The sequence below is a fragment of the Mandrillus leucophaeus genome, unplaced genomic scaffold (assembly GCF_000951045.1).
Source record: "Mandrillus leucophaeus isolate KB7577 unplaced genomic scaffold, Mleu.le_1.0 Scaffold845, whole genome shotgun sequence".
In the NCBI taxonomy this organism is placed as follows: domain Eukaryota; kingdom Metazoa; phylum Chordata; class Mammalia; order Primates; family Cercopithecidae; genus Mandrillus; species Mandrillus leucophaeus.
Window position 1 is genome coordinate 139,346 of NW_012109197.1, and position 18,181 is coordinate 157,526.

The following is an 18,181-nucleotide window of genomic DNA, read 5'->3' on the forward strand; positions in this document are numbered from 1 at the left end:
GGTAGATGGAGGAAGGACAGGTGGAGGAGGGGGTAGATGGAGGACAGGTAGATGGAGAACAGGTGGAGGGGGATAGGTGGAGGAAGGACAGGTGGAGGAGGGGACAGGCAGCACCTGTGACGTTTTTTCGAAGCTCATCGTCCTGCTCCCGAAGTGTCCGCAGCAGCTCAAAGATGCCGTTCTCCTCCACCAGGGCCAGCTTGTTGTCGGCATTGTCGTAGATGAGGTTGCGCATGGCACCTGTGGCGTGGCGCTGCACTTCCTGGTTGGCGTGGTTGAAGAGCTTCACCAGCCTAGGCACGGCCTGAAGGCTGCGGGCCTGCGGGCAGAGGCATATGGGGGCGCACAGATGCATGTGGATGGATGCAGACTATGCACGTGTGTGCAGATGTGTCCAGGTGCGTAGATGTAGATATGCAGGGGATGCAGGTGTATACAGGTGTACGGAGGTGATGCAGGTGTATGCGGGTGTATGGAGGTGACGCAGGTGTATGCGGGTGTATGGAGGTGACGAAGGTGTATACGGGTATATGGAGGTGATGCAGGTGTATGCGGGTGTATGGAGGTGGTGTATGCGGGCGTACGGAGGTAACACAAGTGTATGCAGATGTATGCAGGTGATGCACGTGTATCCAAACTGTACCCTACTGCTCGTCCTCTGCTGAGGGGACTCTGGACACAGTGGGGTCTGCCTGGTCAGCTTGGGGACCATGAGGGGTGGTCAGTGAGCAGAGGTCAGTGGGAGGTGGTGGGGCCCTGAGGGAGGTCACCAGGGGCAGTGAGTGGGTGGTCGGGTGGTCACCTGCTTCTTGGCCGCTGCATCACTGTAGCACTTGTGCTGGATGTAGGCCGCTCCCAGCACCTGCAGGTTGGGGTCTGAAGCCATGAGGTACTTGACTGCTGAGGGCAGGTCAATGTCATCAAAACTGCGGAGCCAGGGGTCAAGGGTCAGGCTAACTTTGGGTTCAGGCTGGGCCTGTGGCAGAAGCCCCCTCCCTGTGCCAGGCCCAGACACTCACCCGCTGCTGAGTCTCTGCAGGGTTCGGTGGCCACAGTAGCTATTGAACCCACGCACGTCCGGCAGGTGGCCCGAGTCAGCCAGGCTGAGGCTGCGCACAGATGGCACTCGGGCCACAGGCTCCAGGATGGCCCCCGGCGCTGCCCCACCTACCCCGCGGCTCCGGTGGCTGCTCTGGAATCGCTGCAGGGTCCGCATGGCAGGGGCACGGATGGTCCGGCTCGGGGAAACCTCGGTGGCCTCGGGCCAGTCCAGCCCCCCTGCCCGGCTCGAGCTGGAGCTGGCCTGGCGCTCGTAGGCAAAGCCCCTGTAGGTGGAGGTGGCTGCAGGCTCCAGCTGCTCAGACACCACGCTGTAGCGGTCGTCCAGGCCCCCAGACCCCAGCCGCAGCGAGCGCAGGGACAGTGTGTCATAGTCGGCCCGGCTGCCAACTCCACTGCGCTCGTGGAAGGACACAGGCCTGGCGGGCATGAGAGGGGTGGGCTGAGCACCCCCGTACCCAGCGGCCCCAAAGGCGCTGCCCCCGTTGTGGGCAGAACTCAGCCTCCGACTGCAGCTCAGGTCTACGGCGGAGCGGGAGGACCAGGAGGCTGGGCTGTAGGCTGGCTTGGCGATGGGCCGGAAGCCCTGTGGGTCGAGAGGGGGCGGTGAGGACGTGCCTGGGCTCACCTGTGTCCAGCCCTGCCGCAGTGCCTCCCCCTCTCCGAACTGCAGAGCTCAGATCGTCCCCCTCGGGCTGGGCCCATTGCTCACCGAGGTCTTGTCCCCACTCAGGCCCTGAGAGCGAGAGCTGAAGCCAGACTGCAGGGTGTGGTACTGCCCCCTGGATGTGCCTGTGGAGAGGGACGGTGGTAACCCAGCTCTGCCACACAGCAAAGCCCCGGCCTCCTGCCTCCTCCCCACTCCATCGCTATTCGCAACCCCAGGAGCAGCCTCCAATCCAGGGCAGGGAGGCCAGGGGCTTCAGGGCCAGGGCCTCCCCATTCCTGCCATGGCCTGGTCTCCTCACATGTCAGCCCTGGTGGTCCACCTTCCACAGCCCACCCCCCAGCTGTGCCTCCTCTGCCCAAGAAGGCAGATGCGCTCACCCACTGACCTCCTGGTCGCCTGGAGGAATGTGCCAGGGACTCTGACATCAGTTCTCCAATCCCTGCCATGGTACAGCACCCAGCCTCCTCCTCCAGGAAGCCAACCTGGCCTGCCCCAACTCACACTGACTCCTTTTGAGCCCCTCCTGTGCCCAAATCTCATCTGTGCCCAGTCACAGGAGAGTGACACTGTCTCCCTGGACCAGTATGCCCTGTTGCAGTGCTCTCTCCCACCCGGCAGAGCCCGAGGCAGGGGCCACACCCACCCCGTCCAGCCACACACACGCCAAGGGCAGCTGCGTCAGCCCGACTCCACAGTGAGTGGACAGACAGGCGGGTGGACAGAGGGTGGAGGGCGGAGGGTGGATGGAGAGACAGGCAGGAGGAGGATGGGAGGGCTGCTGTGACTGTTGGAAGGATGGACAGAGTGGTGGACGGAGGGGTGGGAGAGCCGGCGACAATGGTGGGTCCCGCAGGTAGATGGTGAGTGGGGAGAGGGATGGACTCGTGGGTGGGTGCAGAGAGGACGGGCTGATGGCGGGGGCATGAGAAGGCCCAGCAGAGCGACCACTGGCTGAGGGGCTCAGTGTGGGGTACAGGGAAGGGGGCCGTGGCCCTCCCACAACTCTGCCCAGAGCTGGATGCTCTGTTGGGGACACCCCCACAGCAGGGGCCCCAGACTCACCCTGGTTAATGGGGCTTCTGGGCCGGGGCTATTAACTCTCTGACGCTGGTGAGGCCCAGCCCGGAGTAGGGGCACGCCCCAGCCTGGGGACCTCACCCCCACCCCCCAATTATAATCCACCCCCCTCTAATTGGCAGGGTAGCCAGGGTGGTAATTAACCCTTCCCTCACCGTCCTCCACCCCATGACCCCTGGGCACCCGACTTGGTCACCAGCAAGGCTGAGGCCCCTGGAGGGAGGACCCCACAGTCCAGGCCGCCGGGCCGGCCCCTCCGCTGGGCGACCTTCACTTCCCCCCGGCCAGTAGCTGGAGACCAGTCCTGGGGGTCCCCTCTAAACACCACGATGAACTGGCATCTGGGTCCCTGGCATTCTGGGAGGTTCCTCTTACTGTCTGACCTTAATCCCTGTTGCTGTAGCTGGCGAAGGAGGAAATGACGTTCTAGAACCACTGCCCTCAACCACAGCATCTGTGTGCTCCTGTCACTCACACTCACACGCATGCACACGCACTCGCGTGAGTGGGGCCAGGATTCCGCCACAGGTGGGTCTGGCTGGCACCGAGGGGTGCTCCTCCACCTGCTGTTCCCACAGAGAAATCTGGGTCACTCCAGCGGGGCCCTCCCCTCTAATTCCTCAGGGAGCCCCTGGTCCAGACAGGCCTGGCTTTCCTCCAGGACTTCCCAGCCCCCCCACACCTCTCCCCGCTTTCCTGTTCTGCTCATTCCCATGAGGTGTGGGAGAAGCGTGGGTGTCTGGGTGTCCCTGAGACCGTGCGTGAGCCTGTGCTTCTGGGGCAGTCGCGTGCGTGTTCCGGGTTTGCCGATTGAGGGGCCTGGCCCGCCTGCCATGTGCCAGCCTTCCCTGTCATCCCCCACGGGGGAGGCTCTAGGCTGAGGACACAGGTGGGGCCTGGCCAGGCTGTGTCCCTGGAGGACCCGGGGGTCCTTGCTTGGATGGGGAGCCCCACCCATGGCTTCTCCCCACGCCCGCTGGGGCGGGGTGCGTGACTCAGTGTGAGGCCTGGTGAGTCAGGAGCCAGCCTCACTGCGGCCTGTGCCCTCGCCCTACCACCTCCGCCCGCAGACACCTCTCTCCGCCACCATCGTCCCTGCTGAGGTCCCCTCTGCCCGGCACCTGCCTTGTGCCTTGGCCTACCTCTGGCAGTCTCCGCCTCAGGCTCGGGCTCAGCGGCCCCGTTGTGCCGTGGCTGCTGTCCCAGCTGCAAGAGGCGGGCGCGGACCTGCTCCTGGACTCGGGCTGCCCGCAGCCGCTCGGCCTCCGGCCCCTCGGCACCCCGGCGGTCCAGCTGCAGGTCAGAGGGCAGCGCCAGGGAGCACACACCGGCCTCAGGCTGCAGGGCCGATAGCAGGAAGTTACCATCCTGCATGGCGGCAGGTCCACCGGGCCTGGGCCTGGCGGCCGCCTCCAAACTCAACTATCTTCACGTCCTGTCCCTCCAGGCCTTCTCCCTGAAGTCCCCGCCCCGCCAGCCTCACCCAGAGCCGCCTGGAGACAGACGCCTGCCCAGCCCTGAGCGCAGCTGGGGGCGGGGACACCTGGCCAGGTGGGAGGGAGGAGCCACCGCCTGCTTAAGGTGGAATTTGGGCGGAAGAACAGGCCCTGCATGGCCCCAGGTCCCAGCCTGGCCTCCTGCCTCGTTTTCTCCCATCCCACGGCAGGGCCACGGGGACCCTGGGTCCTTCTTGTTCTCAGCCTGTAAAGGCCGGACCGGGCCCTCTGTCGTGGGGCTGAGACAGAGGGGCCCTCTGTGTCCTGAGTGTCAGGGAAGGGCAGAGGTCCTGAGGGAGCCTATGTCCTGCCACCCCCAGCATGAAGGGTAGGGTGTCCCACCCCCTGGGGGGTCTAGGGCCCTAGGTAGCTCCAAGGACCAGACAGCCTCCACGGTAGCCCAGCCTTGCTGGTGAGGCGGGGATGAGGCCTAGGAAGGGGTTGGCAGGAGACACTGTGGGGGGCCAGGGGTCAGTGCCAGGGTCAGGACACAGGATGGAGGGACGGAGCTTTAGGGTCCAACCGGACTCCATGGAGGCCCTGGTGGTTGGAACCCAGAGAGCCCCCTCCCACAGGAAGCATGTGGATGGACCGGCCCTCCCCCGAGGCCTGCAGACCCTGGAACTCACCCTCAGGACCCCCTCACCCCCTACAGAGGCCTCCAAAGGGCTGACTTGACCCTCTCTGGCTTCTGGGACCCTGGCACCACTGCTCCTGCCCCCCAGGCCCTGGGGTGGGAGGCCGTTCCCAGCACATGAGTCAGGGTGCAGGGGGGCGGGGCTGCCCCAGGGGGTTGACTCAGAGGGGCCTGCACTCCTGTCAGCGCATGCCAGGCTGGGGCAGGAGCGGTGTGCGCTGAAGAACCAGGGGGTCTGGGAGAGCAGAGGCCGGGATGGAGAGGGATTGAGGGTGGGGTGTGCGGGGAAGAACCAGGGGTCTGGGAGAGCAGAGGCTGGGATGGAGAGGGATTGAGGGTGGGGTGTGCGGGGAAGAACCAGGGGTCTGGGAGAGCAGAGGCGGGGATGGAGAGGGATTGAGGGTGGGGTGTGCGGGGAAGAACCAGGGGTCTGGGAGAGCAGAGGCTGGGATGGAGAGGGATTGAGGGTGGGGTGTGCGGGGAAGAACCAGGGGTCTGGGAGAGCAGTGGCCGGGATGGAGAGGGAGTGAGGGTGGGGGTGGGGTGGCGGGGGAGGCCCAGACCAAGCAGGGCTTGTGCCCAGAAGGTCTCCTTCGAGCACCACAGCCAGTGGAGCCAGCAGGCAGGTTCTGAGGCCCTCTGGCCTCTGGGACAGGCCCCTGGTAGATGGGGGGGTGGGGATAAGCCTAGGAGGGCTGGGGGTGGGAGCTGAACATCTTGACAACCCCTGGGCTTCTCTCACGAGCTCATCTGACAGCCTCTGCCTCTTCTGGACCCTGGACCCGGGCTCTGGGCTCTCCTCTCGGGCATACCCTTCCCCGCAGTGAGGGTGGATCCAGGGTCAGGAGGCAGCATTAAGGGTGAGGTCAGTGCTGAGGGGGAGGAAGCTAGAGGTGGGAGTCGGAAATCAGCGTTGGGGACTAAAGGGGGAGGGGAGGGCCCACTGAAAGGACAGGCGAGGCCTGGGCTGGGCCACCAGATGGGGTCGGGGTGGTGGGGCAGGGGTGGGAGACTTACCCTGCCCGTGGTCCGGATCCCGCCAGCCTCCCAGCTCATCCCAGAGGCCACTGCTGACAGCTGAGGTGTCCTGGGCTCCATCCCTGGCCTGGCGCGTGCGGGGCAGCCTCTGCGGTGGGACAGGACTGTGGGGGCCCCGGAGGGCGGGGTGGGAACGCCCAGCTCATCAGACTGGCTGATTCCCTGGGAGACGGGTTTCGTGTGGAAAAATCCTGGGAGACAAGTTTGTGCGGCACAGAGCGGGCCTGGAGGTATGTGCCTGGCATGGACTGGGCCCCGCCCTGCATCCAGGTCCACCCCAGGCCCACCTGGGGCCCTGCAGAGGCCAGGCGGGGCCGCGTGGCAGGGGAAGCCAGCCTGGAGGGCCTCTGCCGACCTTCCCTCCTCCCCTTGGCAGAGAGGGCTGCAGGTGTACCCCCAGAGCTGCGGCGCCTCCCTGAGGATGTGTGGTCCCTGCCAGGCACAGTTTTGGCAAAGCCAGGAATCTGGGGTGCACCTTCCCTCACCGCAGTCAGGCCAGAGGGATGGCGATGCCTGCTAGACCACCGCTGCAGCTTCCAGCCCCAGGCTCAGAGGAGTCTTATCTGAGCCCTGTGACCAGCCCCGAGTGTCTCGCTCTCCCTGGAGCCAGTTCCTGGCACAGGAGCCCTGGACGAGGGCTTGGTGGTGGGCTTCCTGGAGGAGGCGGTGGGCTTCCTGGAGGAGGCGGTTGTCTGTGGGGCCTGGAATCTGCATGTAGCCTCAGGTCGCTCTGGGTGCACAATCAGGTTGAGAACCCGGAACGTGAGGGCCTCGAAGGGTGAGTGAGCACTGCTCTTGGATCCCAGGTGGCAGGTGGCCTGTCAATCACCTCCCAAGAGGAGGTGGGAGAGGGCGCAGGAGGGCTTCGGGGTGCGGTGGGCTCAGCGTGGGGGGCATGGGAGGCACTCACAGAGAAGGTGGGCTGGGCCCAGGTCGGGGGTGGAGCTGCCAGGTGCATGCCTGGAGTTGTGGGAGGGCACATACTCAAGTCTACAGGGCAGAGCCTGCCTGGGTGGAGGGGGATGGGGTGGGAGTCTTAAGGAGCAGAAGGGGGAGGATCTGGGGAGAAAGTTGTGAGGACGTTAGAAGCAAAATAATAGTCAAAACCGAATTCAGGAGTGTGCTGGTGCACAGAGAGGCTTGGGAGGCTGCCTCAGGTCCCACCGCCTGCAGCGGCCGGGTGGGGAGTGCATTGGGGGGCCCCTTGGTGGTTGATGGACCCAGTGTGGGGGCACAGTTCACCCAGAGGCAAGCGTCCTGGCGCTTCCTGTTGGCGCCCACGCTTTGCAAACCTTCCGACCTGGGCTCCAGCCAAGTCCAGCCCAGGGCCCAGCCCCTCCACGGAGCCTACCCTGCTGCCTATGGGCACCACCCCTCACCCTACGGAGTGTGGCCCCTGCCCCTGCCCCGGGCCTGTGGGTGGGCAGCTCTGAGGTCTCTGGCCTTGGTCCTTGTCATGGAAGGCAGCTGAGGGGTACGGCCCCAGTAGGCTCTTGGGGGGACACCTTTCGTCTGCACACACCCCATCCGCTGCCGCCCTGTTGGTCAGTCTGTCCATCTGTCCATCCGTCCATCCACTCGTTCATCAGATGAGTCCCGGGCTCTTCCTTTGCCCCCGGCGCTGCTCTGGGAAGGGCACATATGTCCGAGACGGGTGGGGCATCTCCCGGGGGCTCTCCTGGAGTCTGGCCTCAGGAGGGTGTAGGGACCCATTAAATTAGTCCCAAGTGTCCCTCACCAAATTGCAGCTACTAACAGGTGGTGGCAGCTCCTCTGCTGCTTTTCTGTTATAAACAGGTGGAGCTGTGGGGCCACGTCCTCCTCAAGCAAGGGGGAGGAAGGAAGTCCCAGGAACTGGGGGCCTGGCCTAAGAAGGTGCCTTTTGAAAGGAAAAAACATTAAACCCTCCATAGAAAAGCTCCCCGTATTCACAAGACTATATTGATTCCTGACATGGTGGAGGAAGGAGGCCTGAGATGCCACTCACAGTTGTGCCAAGAGATGGGGAGTGGGGCCCAGATTGGAGAGGAGAACTGAAAGGCCTGCTCTGGAGTCCAGGAGGTGGTCCATCCTCCTCCAGAATCCCTGGGGCTCCTGAATGGCAGTGGTGGTCTGGACGACTGGAGCTGGGGAGAGGAGCCTGGGAACCCATCAGTCCTGCTGTACCATTTGGGAGACCGGCCCTAGGTCTGGCAACCCATGTCTCCAGGGACAGTCTGTCCTCCAGTGGTCCCCAAGGCAAACTGGACAGGGCCAAGGTGGCCTCCCTGCACTGTCTGGAAACCCTCCTGAAGGGCCCTCCTCCCTGCACGGTCTGGAAACCCTCCTGAAGGGCCCTCCTCCCTGCACGGTCTGGAAACCCTCCTGAAGGGCCCTCCTCCCTGCACGGTCTGGAAACCCTCCTGAAGGGCCAGGGCCCAACACCTTTGCAGCAGTCACAGGTGTATCCAGGGATTCTGGGGTCCATGAGCCCACAGGGCGGCTATTAGACCCTCTGCGTTCCCTTTCTTTCCTGGACTTCCTCCCGGTCCCCACTGCAAAAAACCAAGGTTGCCCCTCCCAGGATGCCCCCAAAGTACCATCTGGTCCCACAGCCCATTCCCGCTGTTGCTTCCCTATTATATGTCCCCTGACATCAGGGGCTGCCTGTGCCATAAACTCATCCCCTTATCCCCTAGGACCAGCTGTTCATTGACTGAATCAGGAGACAGAGAGCCACCCTTCACCAAGGCTGCTGCCATCCCCCGGGAAGGCAGTGGGGCCAATCCCTGCTCTACCACGGACAGCCCGGTGCAATCGAGAGGCCCAGTTCCATTCCCTTGCGAGCCCTCCAGCCTGGTGCAATCGAGAGGCCCAGCCCCAGTCCCTGACAAGCCCTCCAGTATCACATCTGAAAGTGTTTCATCCTCCATTTTCCCATTTTATCACTGGGGTCCATTTAGGGTCCTCCAATGGTACTGCTATTTTTCCAATTGGATAAAGCGTTTCCTCTTCCTTGGCCCTAGATAAGATATACAGCTCATCCCCCAAATTCTCTGCCAGTTGCGGGGTGGCCTGCTTTTCAGAAGTGGTCAGGGTTTGATTCAGAAGCAACATGACATCCTTCCAGGAGAGCTCAAATACTTGGGTTAGGTTCTGGAAAGCCTCTATTTATCTGTCAGGGCCATCTAAAAACTTGCCAAGATCTCCCTTAATTTGACTGGGAACTGCCTAAAATGAGGATTTCTAGGCTGGGGAAAGATTGAGAGAGAACCTGGATAGGGAGGAGCGAAGGGTTTGATTCCTCCACTGGAGGTGCCTCTGGGGTTTGCTTCTCTATTTCCCTGGGATTGCCTCTTGCAGCCTCTCCTGAGACAGCCACTACGAGGGCTGGATCAATCCTACAACAGAGGTAAAGGTCCAAGTTACCCTGCAAAGCAAAGAAAGCCTGCACACACGAGGCCTCAGACCACTGGCCCTCACGTTTACAGAAAAGCTTCCTCCCGAGACCATGCTTCTCTTCTGGGTCTCAAGGTGTTTGGCACCAAGTTGACGACCAAGGAAATAACAAGAACATTTTTGCCACAAATTTATATACAGATACCAAGGCACACTTAGCTTCATCTGTGCTATTCTTAACCTTCCATTTTACAGTTTTGATGACTCAGCCAAATGCTCATTCTACCCAGTAATATTTCTGGTTTGCAACAACATCCTTAACATTTAACATCACACATAAAGAAGAGATAGGAACCATGACAGTCACAAAAGAAAGAAAGAAAAGAACGATAGGAAAGAGTGGAGGTCCTCGTGCCAACACCCTCATGGGAGGCCTGGGACTGGAGTCAGTCCAGGGGCCTTTGGATAACACCAAGGGGTAACCTCAGCCAGATACCCCCAGTTGCCCTAGGACCTCCTTCTGGTCCCACGTGACAGCTAGACTTCCATGAAGGAAAACTGGGTTGGAACAAAGCCAACATTCCCAACACCTGAGGGTGATGGGCGCTTGACAGTGTCCTCCCCAGCAAGCCTGGCCCCCATGTGTTGAGTCTGGCACTTGGAGACTAGTCGTCACGTTTAGCTGATTGATAGCGGCCTGGTATTCTTCTTTCATTTCAGCTGTTGAGGAGTTTAGGAACCACAAAGAAAGGACAGAAAGAGAAGATCCACTTTTGCTCACCCTTCCACAGATCCCAGACGAGCCCCCAAAAATGTTATGGGATATTTGGGGTGTTGCTATTCTGACCAGAAACCTCTGTGGCTGGGAGCACCTTTGCCCAAGTTCTTGTCCTGTGTCCAGGAAGAATGAGGTACATAGACAAGTGGAGGGTGAGCAAGACAAAAAGGAGCTTTATTGAGTGTTAGAACAGCTCAGAGGCTCTCAGCAGAGAGGAGGCTGGGAGTAAGTGGCTCCTCTCTGTAGCTGGTCATCCCAACGAGTGTTCAGCCCTCAGCAGAGAGGGCAGCTCCTCTCTGCAGTTGGTCAACTCAATGCCTGCAGCTCTCAGCAGAGAGGAAGCCCTAGAGAGGGCAGCTCCTCTCTGCAGCTGGCCATCCTGTCCCCTCCGTCCTCCTCTCCACTCTGGCTGAACCCGGGGCTTTTATGGGCCTCAGAGGGGAGGAAATTAGTGCCTACTGGTTCATGGGCAGCCATGGGTGGGCCCGGAAAAGGCACCACAAGTCCCCACTCTGGTCCTCGGGAGTGTCAGCGTGGCCCCCAGCCTTCAGGCCCACCCTGGCTTGAAGGTGGAGCCTCACCAGGGACTTGCCTCTTGCCTCCCAGGAGCCTGTCTGCCTCCCACTGCTGTCCATGGTGCCCAGGCTGCTCGTGCCAAGGGATGCCCACAGGCCAGCACTGAGCTGCCCCCAGCCCCATCTTGGCCTCCCTCCCACACTCGTTGGTGCCCAAAGTCTGGAGGGGCTGAGATGGCAGGGGACTGGTGTGTCAGCACTGCTCTGAGGGTGCACACCTGGCTGGGCTGCAACAGCACCTGGGCTTGGTCCCAACCCCACTCCAAGATCAGGGTGGGTGCCAGGAGCAGGGACACCCCCAAGTCTGTGGTGTTAGGGGGTCCTCCCTGGTCCCCAAGACCAGCAGGAGGCCTGGGCCCACAGCTGCAACCTGGACGGCTGTGGTTGCACCTGCAGTGCTCCCACCCTGCACAAATAAACCCAATGCTTCCAGGGCTGGTTCCATGAATCCTGGCTGTGCCTTCAGCTGGGTGCTCATGGGCTCCCGGTACACGGCAGGAAGCGAGGTTGAGGCGGCTGTGGGGGCTCCAGGCCTGGGAGTGGGTCTTGCCCAGCCGTGCGAGGGTGGAGGTCGCACAGTAGGCAGCCTTGGGGACGTGGGGCACAGGGGACCTACTGCTGCCACTGCTGCTCCTGCAGCCATCCTGCTGCCCTGTCCATCTCCTTGCAGCCTGGGGTGAAGGCTTTAGGCCCTCACAGTACCCGGGCCGGCATCCGGGGCACAGGGAGGCGATGTCACTGTGAGTTCCCCCTGCAGTTCCAACACTCAGGGGCAGCCTGGGGCACCCCCCTCGCCCGACTCACAACCATGCCGGGGGAAGCCTCTGGGAGCGGATTGTGGGCCCTGGCTCCAGCTACAGGGAGCGCCAGACTCCGCAGTGAGGGCAGGAGCAGGTACTTCCGAGCCCACAGGGAGTGGGGGGGGGCTTCTTGGGCCCCAAAGAGCACAGGAATGTTGAGGTGCATGCAAATGAACCCAGTGCCTGGGAGGGCCGGGTTCCTGCCTGCCCCACGGAGTGGGAGGCCCAGCCATGCCTCCCCGCTGCGGCCAGCATCTTGGCATCGGCCATTCTAGATGGGCCACTGCTGCCATCATTCCTGCCTCAGCCTTTCAAAGTGCTGAGATTACAGGTTTGAGCCACTATGCCCGGCCTTATCATTGATTTTTAAGAAATTTCTTCAAAGGCTGCCGCTGAACCCTGCCCTCCCCCGCCTGTGTCCTCGGTCACCTTCACCTTCTCAGACCTGGTCTTTCTGAGTACCCTGCTCAGAAACGCAGTCACACTCACATGGGCTGTTGCCTTCCCGGGCTTCCTTTCCCTCCGCTGCCCTTGCTGCCAGCCGGTATACCAGGTGTTTTATTGATGGCATCGTCGTGCCCCACCCCCCCGTGTTAGAATGTAAGATCCTTGGGGGCAGCGGTTTTTGTCTGTTCCATCCCCTGCCTTTTCCTCAGTGCGTGACGTGCAGTGAGTGTGCAATGAACCATTGCCAAATGGATTAAACGATGGTGTGAATCGTCCAGATTACATGGAATTTTGACTTGTTTTCCGAGGTTAATTCTCTGTCTGATGTGTGGGCTTCCCCCGCCTGTGGTTTACGCTTCTTCTCTCCTTCTCTCATTTTCTTGGGGTAGCATGGATCATTAAATCCAAGGCTAGTTCTTCTCTTGCTGTGAAACATTTGTGAGTGGGGACAATTCCATCTGAACTAGATACACAGGGATCAGTGGGCAGGACAGCTGGTCATCACATGGCTTCCGGGCGTGTGTGACCAGCCATGTCCTCTGCCCTGCGGGCACTTCTCCCCAATGGACCAGCGGGACCTGTGAAACCCACACCAGGTGACTGGATGCCACTCTGGTCAATGGCTGGTCCACATGGTTCCTCCTTCGGCTCCACCTCCCAGCTGCCCTGTGTGCATGGTGAGCGGTGATCTCAGGACACATCTTCAGAGGACAATTCTGGCTGCTGGGCGTATGAGCCATTCCACCCAGTGTGAATGAAGAGGTAGAAAGAAGAGTGCCCGCTCAAGACGTGCCTGTTCTAGTCCCAGAACCTGTGACTGTTACCTTCACGGCAAAGGGCTTTGCAGATGTGACCCAGTGAGGGACATGATGGTTACTGTGGTTTTGCTGGGAGGGCCCAGTGTAATTACAGGGAGCCTTACAAGAGAAGGCAGCAGGGTCAGAGTCACAGGAGGAGGTGAGAGAGAGGGAGAGAGAGGAAGTGCGAGAGAGGAAGAGGCCAAGCTGCTGAAATCCAGGTGGCCTGGAGAAGCTGGAGAAGGCAGGGACACAGACTCACACCTAAGTCTCCAGAGGGAACCAGCCCTGCTGACACCTTAATTTTGGCCTTTTTTTTTTTTTTCCGAGACAGAGCCTTGCTCTGTTGCCCACGCTGGAGTGCAGTGGTGCAATCACAGCTCATTGCAGCCCAGACCTCCCGGGCTCAGGTGATCCTCCTGCCTCAACCTTCCAAGTACCTGGGACTACAGGTACACACCACTGTGTCTGGGGATCCAGCCGCTTCAGCCTCCCAAAGTGCTGGGATTACGGGCGTAAGTCACTGTGCCAGCCTTAATTTTAGGACTTTTTATCTCCAGAACTGTAAGATAATAAATTTTTTTAAGCCACTACACTTGTGCCAATTCGCTACAGCAGCCATAAGGAACTTACACGGCCACTCGGGGCCTGGCAGAGTACAGCCTCCCTCCTGTGACCCAGCCCAGGCCAGGACCGAGCTGGACCCACGGGCAGAGAGGAGACAAGGCAGGAGTGGGCTTCGACCAGCCTCTGAGTCAGTCCTTCTCTGGTGCCCTGCTGACCCTGACCTTGAAGGTACCAAAGTCATACAGGCCCCCTGATTATGGCTTCACTGGCTCGAGTTGGGTTTCTGTTTCTGGCAACCCCAAGTTTTGCCTGATCACCCCCAGCCCCAGCACAAGACATGCCCCACCTGGGTGCAGACAGCTCCTCCACCCTAGAGGAGGCTGGGGTGGGACTGACACCCGATTCTGTTTGCAGAATGGGGCACTGTGGCGGTGACTGCTCATTCCTCGCCCCAGTGTGGGAGGGCCCGGTGCTGTCTATGTCTGTTATCAGCGGGCACAGACCCCACAGACACAGGGCGGGAGGAAGAAGTCGGAAGCCCCCTCCCCACAGGGCCGGGCACCGAACCTCACAGGCAGGAAGGGGAAAGTGGTCTTGGGGGTGGGAGAAGCTGGGGTCTGGAAGGGCTGCCGCTGGAAGTCAGGAGGTCATGCTCAGGGTCCCCCAGCAGTGAGGACTCCACCTCTCAAGAGAACAGGCATAGAGGACAAGTCAGAACTAAAAAAAATATTTCATTTCATTCTGAATAAAAAACAGAACAGACAGAACTCTTGGAAATCCTGAAAACAATGTCGTCGCTACAGCAAAATTTCACAGAAATCATCGCAGAGTGGGGACCAAGGCCAGGCCCTGACCCGCTGTGAAGGCTGCCTCTCCAGGGAGGGGCACGACGCCGGGGCCCAGTGGGCCAGAGAGGAACAGGCACAGGTGGTGGCTGTGCCCCTCTGACCAGCCCTGCCGGGTCCCTCGGGACCAAGCTCAAAGCCCAGCCCCCAGCAGCTGCCTCCGGACTCCCACCGGGGCTGGGAGGGGCTGCCCGTCCTCAGGACACCCCCGTGTGAGAGCCCTTCCTGCTGCGGACGCTCCACATGCCCCTCTTGGAGTGGTAGTGGTGGTAGAAGTTCCGCAGCCGGAGTCGCTCCACCTCCAGCCCTGCCTGCAGGACCCTGGGGGCAGAGAGAGGAGAGGTGATCAGGACTCAGGGCAGGGGGAAGAGAGAGAGGTGGTCAGGACCCAGGGGCCAGGGGCAGAGAGAGGTGATCAGGACCCGGGACAGGGGGCAGAGAGAGAAGTGGTCGGGACCCCGGGGCCAGGGGCAGAGAGGAGGTCGGGACCCCGGGGCTGGGGACAGAGAGAGGCGTCAGGACCCCGGGGCCAGGGGCAGAGAGGTGATCAGGACCCGGGGCCGGGGGCAGAGAGAGAGGTGGTCGGGACCCCGGGGCAGAGAGAGAAGTGGTCGGGACCCCGGGGCCAGGGGCAGAGAGGAGGTCGGGACCCCAGGGCCGGGGACAGAGAGAGGCGTCAGGACCCTGGGGCCGGGGGCAGAGAGAGGTGATCAGGACCCAGGGCCGGGGGCAGAGAGAGGAGAGGTGGTCGGGACCCCGGGGCCGGGGGCAGAGAGAGGAGAGGTGGTCGGGACCCCGGGGCCGGGGGCAGAGAGAGGTGATCAGGACCCTGGTCCAGGGACTGGGGCTGTCAGGGCTGCCTCCAGCCTCCAGGGCCCTAGTGGGAGGTTGGGGACTCAGGGGCACCCAAGGCCTACAGGATCGGGGGCAGAGCTGGTTCAGGGATGTCCCTGAGCTTGCAGGACCCTGGGGGTGGGACAGGGTCTCAGGAGTGATTCGGGTGGAGGGGGTCTCTCTGAGACTGCAGGATACTGGGAAGATGGGGAAGGGTAGAGTTCTCTCAGCATGTGGGCACCATTTTCCTCATTCCGAGGAGGACGCAGGGGTCAGGGGAGTGGGAGGCGGTCACCTGTCCAGGAGCTCCCAGTCTTCACCCCCCCACTGGTCTCGGAACTCTTCCGTATTCATGCCTCCGACCCGGTCAAAGTCCGACTTGTAGATCCCAAAAAGGCCAAAGCCGTTCACCTCCCAGTAACCTGGGGCGGGAGGGTGAGGAGTGCTGCCCTTCAGACCAGGTCCTGCAAGGCCTCCCCGCAAAGGGCCGCCAGGAGACCTCGGGAGGGCCTCAGGGGCAGGGTCCCATCACCATGGGGGCTTCCCGCGGTGCCCAGTAATGACCCTGGAGCGCGGTGCATAAACGCAGGATACTGCAGGAGGTCCCCGGGGACCCCCGCATGGCCCTGGGTGTGCTGGTGCCGGGGGACTGGGGCTCTGGGCTCTACGGGGAGCACTGATGGACTCCCAGGCCTCCCCTGGGGACTGAGAGGCCCCGGGTTCCTGGACGTTACCGTGGCGGTTGGTGGGAACCTTGCCATCACAGGGTGGGGCGCTTGGGGCCTCACCGTGGGGGTCCCGGGGCGAGCTCCCGCAGCTCAGACGCATGACCACCGGCGCGAAGGCCAGCCTGCCCTCCACGCAGTGCTTGCGGATGCCGTCCAGGATGTTGGGTGGGAAGTGGATGTGCAGGTCGCAGAGGAACACGATGCTGCTGGCGTCCTGGGGGGTGCGGGAGGTCTGAGCCCCGCCCTCCGCTCCTCCCCGGATACGCCCCGTTTTGCTCCCCGACCCCCATCTGGCCCTCGGACCTCCACCGCGTCCACTCCCGCCTGCAGCCCGGCGGAGCGCTCGAAGTTCCCAGTTCGTCTCAGGTACTGGTACCTGGGGAGGAGGAGTCACAGGCACGATCTCTGGGGGTGAGGTCAGGAAAACCCACCTCCCGGGGAGGAAAGGTGCGCTGGGTCCGCCCAGGTGGAAGTAGGGGCCGTTACCGGGGCAGGCGCGCAGTGCGCAGGGCCCGCTCCACGTCCATATCCTCGCTCTCGAAATCCACCAGGACGACGCTGAAACGCGAGTCCCCGGTGCGCGCGTGCAGCGCAGCCATGTCCGCCAGGAACTGCGCCACCCACCGCGCCTGGTTTTTCACTGGAGGAGAAATGGGGGGCGGGGCGCTGAGCCGACCCTGACTGTATACTGGGGCCTCCCAGCTCCGAAGAACCTCATCCCGGACACCCACACCCTTTCCTAGTCATTAGGGTCCACATTCCTCCCACGCGGTCTCCCGGAGACCCCGAGCCCGCCCTGCGCACCTGGCACGATGAAGTGAACCATCACGTCCTGGCGCCAGGCCAGGCGCAGTGGCCGGCAGAGCTCGGGGCGGCCATCGGGGCGCACAGAGGCCGGGGGAGCGGGCTCGGGACTTCCTCTGTCTGCATCCCCCACGTGGGCTCCTGGCAGCCGCAGGAAGACGTACTCGGAGAGTCGCAGGCGGCCTCCCCCGCGCTCCTGCAGCTCCAGCTCCAGCAGGAAGCGACTCCCTCGCGCCGAGTCCCGGCGCTTCTCCACGTTCACGATGCGTAGAAGCGCGAAGCGCCTGCAAGGCTGGGTGGTCAGCCGGTAGGAAGGCTTCCAGCCTGCACCCCACCCGAAACCCTGGGCCGCCCTGGCCACAGAAACTCAGCTGACTTGGAGTTGCGGGAGGCTGCGGGCTCCGCGGCACAGCTTCTGCCCCTCCAGGCAGGCCCAGCAGGCAGGTCCACCTTCCAGCCACCCCTCCAGGGTCGGGGCAGGACTGGGGGCACACCAGCGAGCCCAGGCCCATCCTCACCCCCTCGCGGGCCTCCCGGCCACCATGCACGTCCCAGGTGACATTTATGACATGTCCAGCTGTCCTGTTACCCCCTTGCTCAGAAACCTTCAGGAGTTGGCCACTGCCCATGGGACAAGGTTCAAACGGCTTCTATGGCATTCTAGGACCTTAAGCAGTTTCCAATTTGTGGCCTTCAATCTTCCCCTCCTACTGGGGTAGCAGACTCCTCCTCAGGCACAGCCACTGTCTCCTCTCCTTTGTCCTGAGGAGTCCCCTGCCTGGGATATTTGCCCCAGCCCTCCCAGCCACTCCTCTTCCAGGCCCTGGGTCACCTCTTCTGAGAAGCCCCCCGCCCCCGTGCCTTCACAGAACCCCTTTCCCCCAGGCAGCAGCTCTGGGCCTGTCCTGATCCCCGAGTGGAGGAGGCTTCAATGCTGGGAGCCTGTTCCCGGCCCCTTCCTCCTCATCCTGCCCAGCCGAGAACCTCAGTTTCCCTCCACTTTGCTTTCCTCATCTGGAGAAAATAGGATCCTGCCCTGGACGACGCTTTCTCTTCAGTCGGCCTCACATCCTCCCTTGGCAGTCTGTGCCCTTCACCGGGGGACGCCCACCTGGGTGCGGAGGGGTCCGAGGCCTCCCTCCAATTCCTGTCCTTCCCCACCCCAAAGCCCTGAGTGTCAGAGACCTCCTGCCCCAAATGCTCTCAGTCTCTCTACACTGTTGCTCCTTGAGCCACACCCAAGTGGGCAAAGGTGGGACCACAACAATGACCATCCCATGAGGCCTCCATGGCATGACGAGCTGCTCTCAGGAAGCTTAGAGCCAGGGGCAGGCGTGCCCTCTGAGCCACCTTGAATCCAGCACCCACCCCCCAGGGCTCCAGGCTGTCAGTCACCGCCACCACCATCCCTTCCCCTCCAGGCAGCGGCACACCTGTCTGTACCCAAACCGGTGGAATTCCTGCCCTGCTCACAACCTTCCACCACGCACAGGAGAAACAGTCCTAGCTCTGCCTCCATCCTCTGACCCTGCCTCTGCCTGTCATCACTGCGCAGCTCCTAACTCGCTTTCAAGGCTGGGCACAACAGATGCTGCCTCTTCTTAGGACTCCACAGGCCTCCCGGAGGCCAAATTAGACTCCCCACTCGCCC

General features: G+C 62.1%; 2 protein-coding genes across 2 annotated transcripts in view; both read right to left on the minus strand.

The window, feature by feature from the left end:
- Positions 1 to 6,045, minus strand: part of PKP3 (plakophilin 3) — a 14,375-nt gene extending 8,330 nt beyond the window's left edge. The window contains exons 1-6 of the mRNA XM_011968495.1: positions 5,957 to 6,045; positions 3,949 to 4,144; positions 1,772 to 1,851; positions 1,020 to 1,645; positions 803 to 926; positions 115 to 319 (exon numbers count right to left, since the gene is read on the minus strand). Of these exons, the coding sequence (XP_011823885.1) occupies positions 115 to 319; positions 803 to 926; positions 1,020 to 1,645; positions 1,772 to 1,851; positions 3,949 to 4,144; positions 5,957 to 6,037 (1,312 nt within the window). The 5' untranslated portion in view covers positions 6,038 to 6,045. The remainder of the gene's footprint in view (positions 1 to 114; positions 320 to 802; positions 927 to 1,019; positions 1,646 to 1,771; positions 1,852 to 3,948; positions 4,145 to 5,956) is intronic.
- Positions 6,046 to 14,030: 7,985 nt separating this feature from the next.
- Positions 14,031 to 18,181, minus strand: part of B4GALNT4 (beta-1,4-N-acetyl-galactosaminyl transferase 4) — a 19,442-nt gene continuing 15,291 nt past the window's right edge. Inside the window, exons 8-13 of the mRNA XM_011968496.1 lie at positions 16,531 to 16,822; positions 16,213 to 16,366; positions 16,030 to 16,102; positions 15,787 to 15,940; positions 15,294 to 15,420; positions 14,031 to 14,485 (exon numbers count right to left, since the gene is read on the minus strand). Of these exons, the coding sequence (XP_011823886.1) occupies positions 14,362 to 14,485; positions 15,294 to 15,420; positions 15,787 to 15,940; positions 16,030 to 16,102; positions 16,213 to 16,366; positions 16,531 to 16,822 (924 nt within the window). The 3' untranslated portion in view covers positions 14,031 to 14,361. The remainder of the gene's footprint in view (positions 14,486 to 15,293; positions 15,421 to 15,786; positions 15,941 to 16,029; positions 16,103 to 16,212; positions 16,367 to 16,530; positions 16,823 to 18,181) is intronic.